Genomic DNA, 13,288 nt, shown 5'->3' on the forward strand with positions numbered 1-13,288 from the left:
CTGACAGGGCCTGAGCAGCTCGAAGGGTGAAAACACCCAAAGAGCAAAAAAAAAAAAAAAGATAAGAAACCCAAACAGCTAAAAAAAAAAAAAAAAAAGAGAGAAAGAAACAAATTCGTGGTTCTTGCTGTGATAAACAGCAGGTGTCAGGTGCCACAGGGGGCATGGCTGGGATGGGCTTTAGGGACAGGTTCATCCCCCAGAGGGATATTTCCAAGGGATGGAGTGCCAGGACACAGGGAATGGTTTCAGACTGACAGAGATTGGATTTAGATGGGATATTGGGAAGAAATTCTTGGCTGTGAGGGTGATGAGGGGCTGGGATGGAATTCCCAGAGAACTTATGGCTGCTCCATCCCTGGAAGTTCAACCAGGCCAGGTTGGAGCACCCTGGGACAGTGGGAGGTGTCAGCAATGAGCTGATCTTTAAACTCCCTCCCAACCCCAACCATTCCCTGACCCCACAACCCAAATTTAATCCCCTTTAATCCTCAATTATGCCCCCAAACCCCTTCCCAACCCCCATTTTTATGGGGCCACCCCTTTCTCTGCCCCTGCTGCTCCTCCCTGGGCCATGCCTGTCACTCAAACTCTGCCATTTTAAAGCAAATCTTCTCTCCGCCCCCCCCAAAAAAACAGGAAGAGTTCAGCCACAAAACCCCAACGCCTTCCTCTGCAGAGAGGACAGAGCGGTGCCAGGGGCTTGGTGGCACTGCCCACACCGGGGTGGCACTGCCCAAGAAGATGCCCAAGCAGAGGAATGGAGTTTTCCTGCTCCTGGTGCTGCTCCTGGGGCGCTGGGCACGGCAGGGCCGGGCAGGGCAGTGCCAGGATGGAGAGATGAGGGCGGTGTGGGGAGATGGCACCAAGTGCTGCCCTAAATGCACCTGGAAAGGAGGTGAGGATGGGCAGGGGGGGTGTAAATGGAGGTACAGGGTGGAAATTGGGTGGAAATGTGTGTAAATTGGGTGTAAATGATGGGTAAATGCGGGGAGGTACAGGGTGGAAATTGGGTGGAAATGTGTGTAAATGGGGTGTAAATGATGGGTAAATGGGGGTAAGCATAGGTACAGTGTGGAAATTGGGGGTAAATGGGTGTAGTTGTGTGAAATTGTGTGTAAATTATGTGGGTAAATGTAGGTAAATGTGTGTAAATTGTGTATAAATGTGGGTAAATTGTGTAAATTATGTGGAAGCTGTGTGTAAATTTTGTGTAAATGTGGGTAAATTGTGTGTAGTTGTGTGTAAATGTGGGTAAATGTGTGTAAATTGTGTGTGTGTATAAGTTGTGTAAGTTATGTGGAAGTTGTGTGTAAGTTTTGTGTAAATGTGGGTAAATTGTGTAAATTATGTGGAAATTGTGTGTAAATGTGGGTGAATTGTGTGTAATTGTGTATAAATGTGTGTAAATTGTGTGTAAATGTGTATAAATGTGTGTAGATTGTGTAAATTGTGTATAAATGTATGTAAATGTAGGTAAATGGTGGAAATGATGTGGAAGTTGTGTGTAAATGTGTGGTAGTTGTGTAGAAATGAGTGTAAAGTGTGTGTGAATGTGTGGAAATTGTGGGTAAATGTGTAGAAATTGTGTAGAAATGTGGGCAAATTGTGGGTAATTGTGTGTAAATTGTGAGTAATTTGTGTGTAATTGTGGGTGAACGTGTGTAAATACGTGTAAATGTGTGTACAGAGTGTAAATTCTGGGGAAATGCTGTGGAACTTGTGTGTAGCTGTGTATAAATTGTGCATACCTGTGTGTAAATGTTGTTAATTACGTGGAAATTGTGTGTAAATGTGTCCGGAGGAGCTGTACACCCCCCCCCCCAAAATGCCCAGGGCTCCTCAACCACCCACCCAGCGGGGTGGGTGGCAGTGACACCTCCCTGGTAACCCTTTTTTCCAGCCTTTTCCCAGGAGAATGGGAATTCCTGCCTTTTTAACCCTTTCCTATCGGCAGGGAGCAGCATCCCCTGCAAGGAGGCGCAGGACCACGACTGCAAATGTCCCCCAGGGCACAGCTGTGCCGACGAGCCCTGCCAGTACTGCCAGAGGCTGCCCCGCTGTGAGCCCGGACACGAGCCCACCAGGATTGGTAATGCCAGAATTGGGAATGGGAACAGGGAACAGGGACAGGGACAGGGGACAGGGAATGGGACAGGGTATAGGGGACAGGGAATGGGACAGGGGACAGGGAATGGGACAGATAATGGAACAGGGAATGGGACAGGGGACAGGACCTGCCAGTACTGCCAGAGGGTGCCCCGCTGTGAGCCCGGACACGAGCCCACCAGGATTGGTAATGCCAGAATTGGGAATGGGAACAGGGGACAGGGAATGGGACAGGGGACAGGGAATGAGACAGGGTACAAGGAACAGGGAATGGGACAGGGGACAGGGAATAGGACAGGGTACAAGGAACAGGGAATGGGACAGGGAATGGGAACAGGGAACAGGGAATGGGACAGGGAATGGGAACAGGGAACAGGGAATGGGACAGGACCTGCCAGTACTGCCAGAGGCTGCCCCGCTGTGAGCCCGGACACGAGCCCACCAGGATTGGTAATCCTGGGATTGGGAATGGGAACAGGGGACAGGGAATGGGACAGGGAGCAGGGAATAGGACAGGGGACAGGGAACGGGACAGATAATGGAACAGGGAATGGGACAGGACCTGCCAGTACTGCCAGAGGGTGCCCCGCTGTGAGCTCGGACACGAGCCCACCAGGATTGGTAATCCTGGGATTGGGAATGGGAACAGAGGACAGGGGACAGGGAATGGGACAGGGGACAGGGAATGGGACTGGGAACAGGGAATGGGACAGGAAACAGGGAACAGGGGACAGGGAACAGGGAATTGGACTGGGGACAGGGAACAGGGAATGGGAACAGGGTAATGGGACAGGGAATGGGACAGGGAACAGGACCTGCCAGTACTGCCAGAGGGTGCCCCGCTGTGAGCCCGGACATGAGCCCACCAGGATTGGTAATGCCTGGATTGGGACAGGGAATGGGACAGGGACAGGGATTTTCACACCCTGCAACACTTTCCTGGGATTCTTCCCACCCAAAATTTGGGATTGTCACTCTCCCAGTGCCATTTTCACCCCAAACTTTGGGACAGTTTGCAGGAGCCACTTTTGCTCTGAGCTGCCTCAACTTCTGACCCTCCTCTCCCAAAATTCCAAGGTGGGAGGAACTGGGAGTGGATTTTTCCAGGGGGGATTGGTCTCAGAGAGGGAAAAGCTTCCCCTGGAACTTGGGATCTCACGAATTCCCATCCTTTTTCCCTGCAGGAAACATCAATTTCCAGTTCGAGTGTAAACCCTGTGAGACCGGGACTTATTCCAGCAGCAGGAACGGCTGGTGCCGCAACTGGACTGAGTACGGGAATAACTAATAGTTATTAATAATAATTAATAATTAATAATTAATAATCCAAAATTCCAATGGTTTTTCCAGCTGTGAGAGCAGCGGGTTCATCACGCTCCAGGAAGGGAACAGCACCCACAACTCCATGTGTGGCTTCCCCATGAGACCTCTGGAGCCAGGTACTTCCTTCCCGGGGTTTATTCCCTCTTCCCTGCTTTTCTCCGGGATCCTCCAGAGCTTCCCGGCCTGGAAATCCTCTTGGAAAGCTGCTGCTGTTTCATAAAATATTTATTTTAATATTGATATTAATAATGCCATTAATTGAGGTGTGATTAATTAATTGTTGGCCTGGCAAAGATTCTGCTTTTAAAGCACTGTCCATGAAAAAGGTGGAGAAAATCCTTGGATAGGGCACGTTTAGGTGGGAATTTATCATTTCCCACTGAGCTGCTCCTGCTATTTTCCTGGTTTCTCCAGGAAAAATGTCCTTAGGTCCTCCTTTCTCCTTTTTTCAGTTCCTTCCCTGCTCCCTTTCTTTTTCCTTTTCCTTTCTCCCCCTTCCTTTCTCCCTATTTTATCCCATTCCATGATTCCCTTACCCCCTCAACTCGGAGCCTCTCAAACCTTCCCTCTTTCCCCACAGAACTCCCAAATCAATCCCTAAACTCCCTTGAAAGATCTCCTTCCTCTTGAACAAAAACCTGGGCCCAGAATTCCTTAATTTTTAATCAAATCCCATTAATTGCAGCTCGGATTCCCCTGGAATTCCCTTCCAGCACCATCCTGGCCATCCTGACGGCCGTGGCCGTGTTCGTGCTCATCCTGCTCACATTCCTGCTGCACTTCTGCATCTGGACCCTCAGGAAGGACAAAAAATCCCCACCTGGAGGTGAGGAATCTCTGGAAGCTCCAGCAGGGATAAAAGGAGTGGAATTAGTGAGATAAATCCGGATTTCCTCTGGGATTTGGGGCAGGTTCCCGGAATCACCGATCATTCAGGCCATTCCTGACAGGAGGGTTAAATGGGATTTTGGGATGGAATTCCTGCCTGGGAGGGTGAGGAGGCCCTGGAATGGATTCCCAGAGAAGGTGTGGCTGCCCCTGGATCCCTGGAAGTGTCCTTGGAGCACCCTGGGATAGCGGGAAGTGTCCCTGCCCATGGATGGGGCAGCACTGGATCATCCTAAAATCCCTTCCAACCCAAGGCATTCCATAGTTCCCTGATCCCACAACCTGGAAAAGGGCTGGGCAGCCTGACCGAGGTTTCTGGGATTCCTGGATGAGCTTTTCTTTGTTCCCACTGCAGATTTGGGACACAACTTCCCGCGGCTGCCGCCGCCCCCTCAGCTCCCGTTCCAAGGGGAGGAATCCTACAGCATCCAATTCCCGGAGGAGGAACACGGGGAGAAAACGGCCGAGGAAAAACTTTCCATCTTATCCCTCAAAGTCTACAGTGAGCTCAGATAATGGGATCATTATCTGGGATCAGTGGGAATCAGCAGGGCTGAGCTCGACTTCCCAGAAAAACAGCAGGAAAGGGAGGGATGGGGTGCGAAGCATCGTTTTTCCATAGGAAAAGGAGTGCATTTAGGGCGAGTTTGGCTTTGTTTTCCCCCCAAATCCTGGAATTTAGGGATAAAACCCTGCTCATTCAGGCTGGCATCGATTCAGGAGCTTTCCCAGGTTATCCCGATTTCCAGGATCTGGAATAGCAGCCACGTCTCCTCCTCTTCCCTTGGTTTTCCAGCTCTGCCAAACTGCCCTGATTGTGTCATTCCCAACCCTATTCCAGCCTTTCCCAATCCCAGCCCCAGGGGCTGCTCCGGCTCAAAGATTCCCTTGGGAGGCTCCTTTTGTGCTGCCAGGGATTTTCCTATGAAGGTTCTTCCAAGGAAAATCGGGACAAAAGAGAGTGGTGCTCATCCAGGGAATGGTCAGGGCCCTGCCAGAGCTCCAGAAAAACGGAGGAAATTGAAAAAAAATCCTGGAAAACGCTCTCAGGTGGGATTTTGGGATTTCTGTGCAGGACTCTGATCCCTGTGGGGCTCTTCCCACTTAGGATATTCCATGATTTTATGATGTAATTCCAGCAGGTTTTGGAGGTTTCTTGGGCTGATCCCCTGTGGAGATGCCGATGTGTTGATAATTATGGATAATTATGGATAATTATGGATAATCCAGGACGAGTTTCTCGTGCCTTTGGTGGATATTCAGTGGAAATCCATGTAAATTCCTGGGATTTCAGAGGAATTGCACATGGATTTAAACCTCTCCTGGATGATCACTGGATTTTGGATCAGTTCCAAAGATCTGGAACAGGGCTGGGAGAGCTGGGAATGTTCCCCTGGAGAAGGGAAGGATCCAGGGAGACCCTTCTAGAGCCTAAAGGGATCCAGGAGAGCTGGAGAGGGATTGGGACAAGGGATGGAGGGACAGGACACTGGGAATGGCTTCCCACTGCCAGAGGGCAGGGTTGGATCAGATATCAGGAAAAAATCCCTCCCTGTGAGATTCCAAAGGCTCCCGGTGAGTTCCAGCAGCTCGAAGCAGGTGATTCTGTTTCCCTGGATTTGGGGTTGGGATCACAGCAGGGAATTTTCTGCAGGAACTGCAACCCCAAAAGTTGGGCTGGGAAGTTTCTGATTCCCCAGGAAAACTTGGAAAATTCCAAAGAAAAACTCATTTTAACGAAATTTTTTGCTTTGGGATTTTTATTTTATTTGGCTTTCAACTCCAGCATCATTCCCTAAATTATCCTGAGGAAGCTGAGCCTTTTCCACTTTGGATTTTCATCCTAATCCTGGAGAGAGCAGAGTCATCCTTAGGCTCAGGCTCCCAGGAAAGCCTGGGGAAAAAAAAGATCCCATTTTTGGGGCTGTGCAGGCATCAAAATTCCACCCTCCAGGAGCAGAGGATCTGGATACACCCATGGGAACAATATTCCAACAAAAGCCACAAAATTCCATTCAAACCCCAGCTTTATTCCCAACCCTTTGGAAGCAGAGTGGCAGCAGAGGGAGCTCCTGGAGAGGCTGGAAAAATTTATTGCAGAGAGAACAGGCTCCGTGAGAGCCCGGGGAGGGGAGGGAATTAAAGATTGACCAATATTTCCTGGATAATTTATGGATAAAGCACAAAGGGCCCTTCAGAGGCACTGCTGCTTTTATGGCCTGAGTGATGAAATCTGGGAATTGTTTCCCTTTTATCATCAAAGGCCACTGGGAGCTGCTGGAATAACCAGGATCTGTTACAGCAATCCATGCCAACTGCACTTCTCCAAGGAAAACGGAGCTCCCTCCTCATTCCTCACCAACAGGAGCCCAGAGTGGCTCCAAGGGAGGCTCCAGCCACTTTTTCCTTGGAAGTGTTGCCTGGAGATGTCCAAAAAAATCCCATTTTTGGTCTAAATGGGCTGATTTTGTCCTGGCTACTCCGATTCCAGGGAGCCTGTGGGATCAGCATCCCAGTTTTTCATTTTACACCTCCCAGTTTCCCATTTTCCACCTCCCTCTTCCCCTTTTCAAAGCCTGGCTTTGGTAGGAAGGCCCTGTTTGGCAGATCCTGAGGGGTGGAATTCCACCTGGAGCTGCTGGAATCCAGAGAAGGCACTGGGATGCTGAGAGGAGTGGAGCAGGAAAGGCTGGGAGAGTTGGGAATGTTCAGCCCAGAAGAGGATTTGGGATGATCCAGTTGTGGCCTGGTGGAGCTGCAGGAAAGGTGGAGAGGGAATATTTCCAAGGGATGGAGTGCCAGGACACAGGGAATGGCTTCAAAGGGACAGAGAGGCGGTTTAGCTGGGATACTGGGAATAAATCCTTCCCTGTGGGGGTGGGGAGGGGCTGGGATGGAATTCCCAGAGAATTTGTGGCTGCTCCATGCTTGGAAGTGTTCCAGGCCAGGTTGGAGCAGCCTGGGATAGCGGAAAATGTCCCTGCCTGTGGTCCCTCCGAACCCAAACCATCCCTGATTCCATGATAATTCCATGGATATTGCTGATTTTGACTGGGCGGACACTGAGGTGAAGGAGGGAACACTGAGGGAAAGGGGGGGGCACTGAGGGGAAAGGGGGGACACTGAGGGAGAGGGGAGGACATTGAGGGGAAAGGGACATTGAGGGGAAAGGGACATTGAGGGAGAGACACTGAGGGAAAAGGGGGAACACGGAGGGGAAAGGGGGGACATTGAGGGGAAAGGGGGGGAAAATGAGGGAAAGGGGGACTCTGAGGGAGAGACAATGAGGTGAACGGGGGACACTGAGGTAAAGGGGGGACACTGAGGGGAAAGGGACACTGAGGGAGAGACACTGAGGTGAAGGGGGGACACTGAGGGAGAGGGGGTGACACTGAGGGAAAAGGGGGTGACACTGAGGGAAAAGGGGGGACAATGAGGGAAAAGCGGGGACTCTGAGGGAAAGGAGGGACACTGAGGTGAAGGAGGGGACACTGAGGGAGAGGGGGTGACACTGAGGGAAAAGGGGGGACAATGAGGGAAAAGCGGGGACTCTGAGGGAAAGGAGGGACACTGAGGTGAAGGAGGGGACACTGAGGGAAAGGAGGGGACACTGAGGCAAAGTGGAGCTGGCCTTGCTCTGTCACAGTCACCAAGTGCCACTGAACAGCTGAAACTCAGATTTTTGCTGCCTTCTCCCTCCCTTTTCTGCTCCTCTGAGCTCCAAGAGTGAAATTTCCTGCCTCAGTGACAAAACCCCGGTAGGACAAAGGCTGTGGCCATTGTCACCCATCCTTATCTCTCCTGGTTTATGATCCCTGCGTTTATTCCCCGCTGGCCCCACCCCTGGGTGCAGGTGCTGTTCCCACATTTCCTGCCTGTCCCACACCTGCTCCACTTTGCTCTGGAATAAAGGAGAGGGATTTGCAAATCCTCCAAGTCAGGAATTGTTTTAAAATTCTGCTTCCAAAGGGTTCTGACAGCAAAAGCTGTGGTGAGGCCTGTGCTGATCCCTGCCCTCCTTCCCTGAATTTCCTCCTCAAATCCCACCCAAAACACCCCCAGAGCACCCAGGAACCACCAATTCCAACAAATCAGGGTACCACCAGGGGGAATTGCCTCAGAAGGGGCTGGAAAAGGATTGAGAAGAGACTTTTTTTTTTTTTTTTTAATTCCAAGCCCTGTGTGGGGTTTTATGGAGGCCAGGCCATGTTTGGGCCCTGCAGGGCTTGGGGACAGTGGGAAAGGGATTTCCCATGGGAAGCAGTGCCTGAGTTTTTGGGCTCTATCCCATTATTTCATCACAGGCAACTCCATCAAATGGAATTCCAGAGTGGGTTGGGAGGGAGCTTAAAGATGATCCAACTCCCCCCCCCCCCCCCCCATCCATGGGCAGGGACTCCTTCCACCATCCCAGGGTGCTCCAACCTGGCTTTGGGCACTTCCAGGGATGGGGCAGCCATAAATTCTCTGGGAATTCAGTCCCAGCCCCTTCCCACCCTCCCAGCAAAGGATTTCATCCCAATATGCTGGAATTAGGGGTTTATTGTGACCTGAGCTCTCAGGGAAGGGCCCTAGGGGTGTCACTGCTCACACTGAGCAGGGAATTCACAGCACGATCCCCTCCCAGGGAATTTGTCTTCCCAGTAAATTACTGGACCTGGATGTGGCTCATTAATTCCTTTGGGAATTGTGTCTGGCCCTGGCAGGGGCACAAAAACCGCCTGGGGTCATTTGTTACAAAAAAAAAAAAAAAGCAGAGTTTAGGAGGCAAAACTTCCCCTTTCCCTGGAAAATGCAGTTTAAGGGAATATCAGTGACTGATTTCTCCAGAATCCAGTTGCAGTGCAGCTGGAATTTCCAGCTAAAAATGACCTCAGCATCTCCCTAAGGACAACAATTCTCTCTGCGTTAAAAAGATTTTAATCTGAGGCAAAGAAATCGGTTTTTAATGCACAGAGCTGGGCTCAGGAAGGAAAATGTCAGGAAAAGAATCCCAGAATCTGGGAATGGTTTGGGTTAGAATGGACCTTAAATTCCTCAAGTGTCCCAAAGGTCAGGCTTGGGAAACTCTTCCCACTCCCAGGAGCGAGTTTAATGTGAGCTGAGCCTGCAAAAGTATTTTAATATTATTTTATATTATTTTATTGGTTTAATAGGAGCTGAGCCAGGGGTTAATTGGGAGAAAAGGTAGAAGGGAAAAAAAGGGAAAGAGAGGGAAAAAGGGAAGGGAAGGGAAGGGAAGGGAAGGGAAGGGAAGGGAAGGGAAGGGAAGGGAAGGGAAGGGAAGGGAAGGGAAGGGAAGGGAAGGGAAGGGAAGGGAAGGGAAGGGAAGGGAAGGGAAGGGAAGGGAAGGGAAGGGAAGGGAAGGGAAGGGAATCCTCCATTCCCCTCTTCCTTCCAAACCTTTTCAGATCCCAAAGGTTTTCCCAGGAATCTGAGAATGTTGGGATAAACATGGAAAAACCCCAATTCGCTGATTTTGGGTGCTCTTTCCAAACTCATTCCTAACAGAGCGAATCCATGGCCAGTTTCTGATTCCATGACCCATTCCATGCTCTGAGAATTCCCGGTTTCTTTGGGAGCCTCTCCTCCCTCACATTTTTGGTTTATTGGATCATTAATTATTGGAGTGAAGCGAAAAGTGCCTGAAACAATGGGATTGGGATTTTTCCAGGCAGCCTCTGGGTTGTTCCCAAACCGGAGCTTTGAAGGGAATTTGATCCCTGTGGAGCCTCTGTTAAAAATGTCACGAAGCCAATTTATGGAGCCTTGAATTCCTAATTCACTAAATTTGGATGCAGGAGCAGAAAACAAGGTGGGATTTGGGTTTTTTTTTAGGATCTTGGAGTGGGGCATTCCCAGGGTTAAAATCAGAGGATCAAGTCTGCAATTCCTGCCAGGATCTCCCATTTCCAAGTGCAAACACCACAGATTTTGTCCCATCCAGAAAATCTCTCCAACTCCTGAGATCCCAGAATGGTTTGGGTAGGAAGGGACCTTAAATCCCATCCCATTCCACCTTCCACTACCCCAGGCTGCTCCAACATCCCTTGGACACTTCCAGGAATGCTGAAACTTCCTCAGCTCCCATTTTCCAGGCAGGAATGATGAAAATCCAGCAAAATCCTCTTTTTTTTTCTCAGTGTAACTCCCACCCCCAACCAAAAACTCTGGGAAAAGCCGACGGAAGCTGGAATTTGGCTGCGCTCCCGCGTCCCCTGGGCTGGCTGTGAATTCCCTGGCGCCTTCCCCGGGGGTCACAGCGCCCTTCCAGAACATTCCCAGAGCTTTTCCTGCTGCTGCACAATGGTTGGGATCAGCTCCAGAGCTCCCAGAGCCCGTCCTGGCCTCACCTTCCCCCTCCCTGGATTACCTGATCCCACAGGAGTGGCAGTGGGAGGACGGAGCTGTCGCAACCCAAAACGCTTCCAAGCAAAATTCCACCCTCGAGGAATCATTTCCCAATTCCTGGACAAGGGGAGAGGCTCAGTTATGGATTTCAAGGTGTTTCAGCCACCCCAAAACCTTCTGTGCTCCCTCAGCTTTCCTCAGCTCAGGGGAAAATGGGATATTCCAGAGGGATTTAACCAACCTGGCCTTGGACACTTCCAGGCTTTGGGAAGAAACCCCATTTTATTTTTCCCACCTGGAAAAAAACCCAAAATATTTCCACTGTGTTGCCTTTAGGAAAACCAGATCTTTGGAAATAGATACATTTGGAGCAGCCAAATCTCATTAAATTCGGATTTGATTGGGGAATTTTGCTGCTTTTCCAACACTGAATTCCCATTCTGCTGCATCCCAGTTCTGGAACTTCCCTAAATCCAGCTGCCAGCAGCACTGGTGGGGAATCTGTGAGGACTGGGAGCTATTCCAGCCCCAAATCCACCCCTGCATCATTTCCCATGTCCTTTTCTCTCCTCCAGGAGTTTTATTTCCTAAACCACCCTGTCAAACTTCGAACTTTCCCAAAGCCCAACTCAATTCCGGGCAGGATTTTTCCTGGGACTATAAAAAATTCCACAGAAACTCAACTCAGAGCTGGGTTAAATATAAATTCTTTTATTCAATAGAAATTCAAGTGAAAATGTCTAAAATGGATTTTAGCAGCTCCCAGGCACTGAAACAGGAGATAACTGTGAGATATAAAACTTCATCTCTCCAAGGGCAGCTGCTGGAGCTGCTCTTCCCATTTTTCCAGGGAAAAATCATCTTTATGGATGTGTTTATCCACGCAGGTGGATTGCAGAGATAAAGCAGAATATTCATTTATTAATTAGAATTAATGAGTAGTGGAGAAAGTGGGAATTTTTTCATCTTTGTGCCTTCTCCAAGGATGTTTTGGCCACACCTACCTTTGAAAATTCCCTGTCCACGGCATTTCCAGTGGGATTTTATTCCCAGCTTCCCCAGGGACACTTTGTAATTAAAGGAATGAAGTTTTTGGTTTCAGTTCTTTGAAAGAGAATTAATTGAATTTAATTAATTTCATAATTAAGCTGCTGAAAGGTCAGATTTGTTGGGTTTCAGGAAGCACCAAACTCCAAAAATCCCCCTTTTTTGGGGCTTCTTGGGAAGGCAGGAATGGGAATTGGGAAGATTCCAGTGAGAAATTGTGGAATCCAAAGGGGAAGTACTGGAATGAGGCAAATAAAGGGAAGGAAAACGAGGAATCCAAGGGTGGAAATGTAGGAAAAAGAGACAATGGAGAGGATAAAATTCATATTTTGGGGATACACTGCAACTTCCAAAGGAAGGAGGATTTTCCATGAAATTATGGGAACTCTGGAAAAGAAAAGCTGCAAAAATGAGAATTGGGAAGGACCCACCTCAACCAGGACAACACATCCCATCTTTCTCTGGAGTGAGGCCATTCCTAGCTGGAAATTCCAGGGAATTGTCCTCTCATTTCCCAGGATAAAGGCTGGATGTGGGGAATCTCTGGGAATCACCTTTTTCCTTGTAAAATGTGATGAATCCCATCCCAAACAGAAGATTTTGGGAGCTGAGGGCTTGGCAGAACCTTTTGAATTTATAAAATCCCTTTAAAAGTGTTCTTCTCTCCATTTTAAAATAAAGCAGGGATCTAACCCTGAGCTCTTCCCATCGTTTGGAAATTCAAGGAATGAATTCCCAATCGGAAGCAGCTCCTTAAACCAAGAGCAGCCTCAAGGCCTGAATTTCACCAGAAAACTTCTCTTGCTTTGATTTTTATTTCAGCCTCGGGGTTTCTGTGTTGAGAATCTTCAGCAGGAAAATTTTAGGATCCAGAACCATCAAATTCCCATTCCCAGGCAGTTTTCCAGAGTTTTTTCAGCACTGGGACCAGCGAGGGCTCTGCTCAGGTTTGGATTGAGGATGTTTTTCCTGGGGTGTGGGGTCTGCACCTAAATTTCAGGGACCTCAAATTCATGTGAGAATTTAGGGATTCTGCTGAGAAAATCAAGGATTTGGGGTTTTTTTCCCTCCACATTTCTGTCAAGAAAAAAGGGACTAAAATGCCTAAAATTAATATCAAAATCATTAATTATTCTGATAAAATCGAGGGATTTGGGTTGGTTTTTTTCCAGGACAAAGGTGCCTGAAATGCCCCCAATGAATTCCAACTGTGAAACTTCCTGAACTCTTCTGCTAAAGGGAATTTTCCCCCCATTTCTCCCATGATGAAGGTGACCAAAATCCCTCAAATTAATATGAAACTCCATCGATTCTTCTGATAAAATTCAGGGATTTGGGGCTTTTTTTCCTGATTTCTCCAACACAAAGGAACCTAAAATGCCTCCAAAGAATTCCAGCTGTGAAACTCCAGGAATTCCTCTGCTAAAGGGATTTTTTTCCCCACATTTTTCCCTGGCACAAAAGTACCTAAAATGCCTCAAATTAATACGAAACTTCATTGATTCTATTGATAAAATCAAGGATTTGGGGTTTTTCCCTCCACACTTCTGCCATGACAAAAAGTGCCTCA

The 13,288-nt window shown here is 48.8% G+C and overlaps 1 protein-coding gene across 1 annotated transcript; it reads left to right on the forward strand.

The window, feature by feature from the left end:
* Positions 1 to 635: 635 nt before the first annotated feature.
* Positions 636 to 7,394, forward strand: TNFRSF18 (TNF receptor superfamily member 18). The gene is made up of 6 exons (XM_069034812.1): positions 636 to 898; positions 1,958 to 2,092; positions 3,294 to 3,381; positions 3,460 to 3,548; positions 4,118 to 4,258; positions 4,676 to 7,394. Exons 1-6 carry the CDS (start codon positions 745 to 747, stop codon positions 4,834 to 4,836), a joined length of 768 nt encoding a protein of 255 aa, XP_068890913.1. The 5' UTR covers positions 636 to 744; the 3' UTR covers positions 4,837 to 7,394.
* The last annotated feature ends 5,894 nt before the right edge of the window (positions 7,395 to 13,288 follow it).

The sequence above is a fragment of the Aphelocoma coerulescens genome, chromosome 21 (assembly GCF_041296385.1).
Source record: "Aphelocoma coerulescens isolate FSJ_1873_10779 chromosome 21, UR_Acoe_1.0, whole genome shotgun sequence".
Lineage (NCBI taxonomy): Eukaryota > Metazoa > Chordata > Aves > Passeriformes > Corvidae > Aphelocoma > Aphelocoma coerulescens.

What these genes read in the sequence shown, in the direction of transcription:
- TNFRSF18 (XM_069034812.1), top strand. Translation starts at nt 745, where the DNA reads ATGCCCAAGCAGAGGAATGGAGTTTTCCTGCTCCTGGTGCTGCTCCTG. An exon ending in ACACGAGCCCACCAGGATTG is followed by an intron (nt 2,093 to 3,293) that starts GTAATGCCAGAA and finishes TTTTCCCTGCAG; the next exon opens with GAAACATCAATTTCCAGTTC. An exon ending in CATGAGACCTCTGGAGCCAG is followed by an intron (nt 3,549 to 4,117) that starts GTACTTCCTTCC and finishes CATTAATTGCAG; the next exon opens with CTCGGATTCCCCTGGAATTC.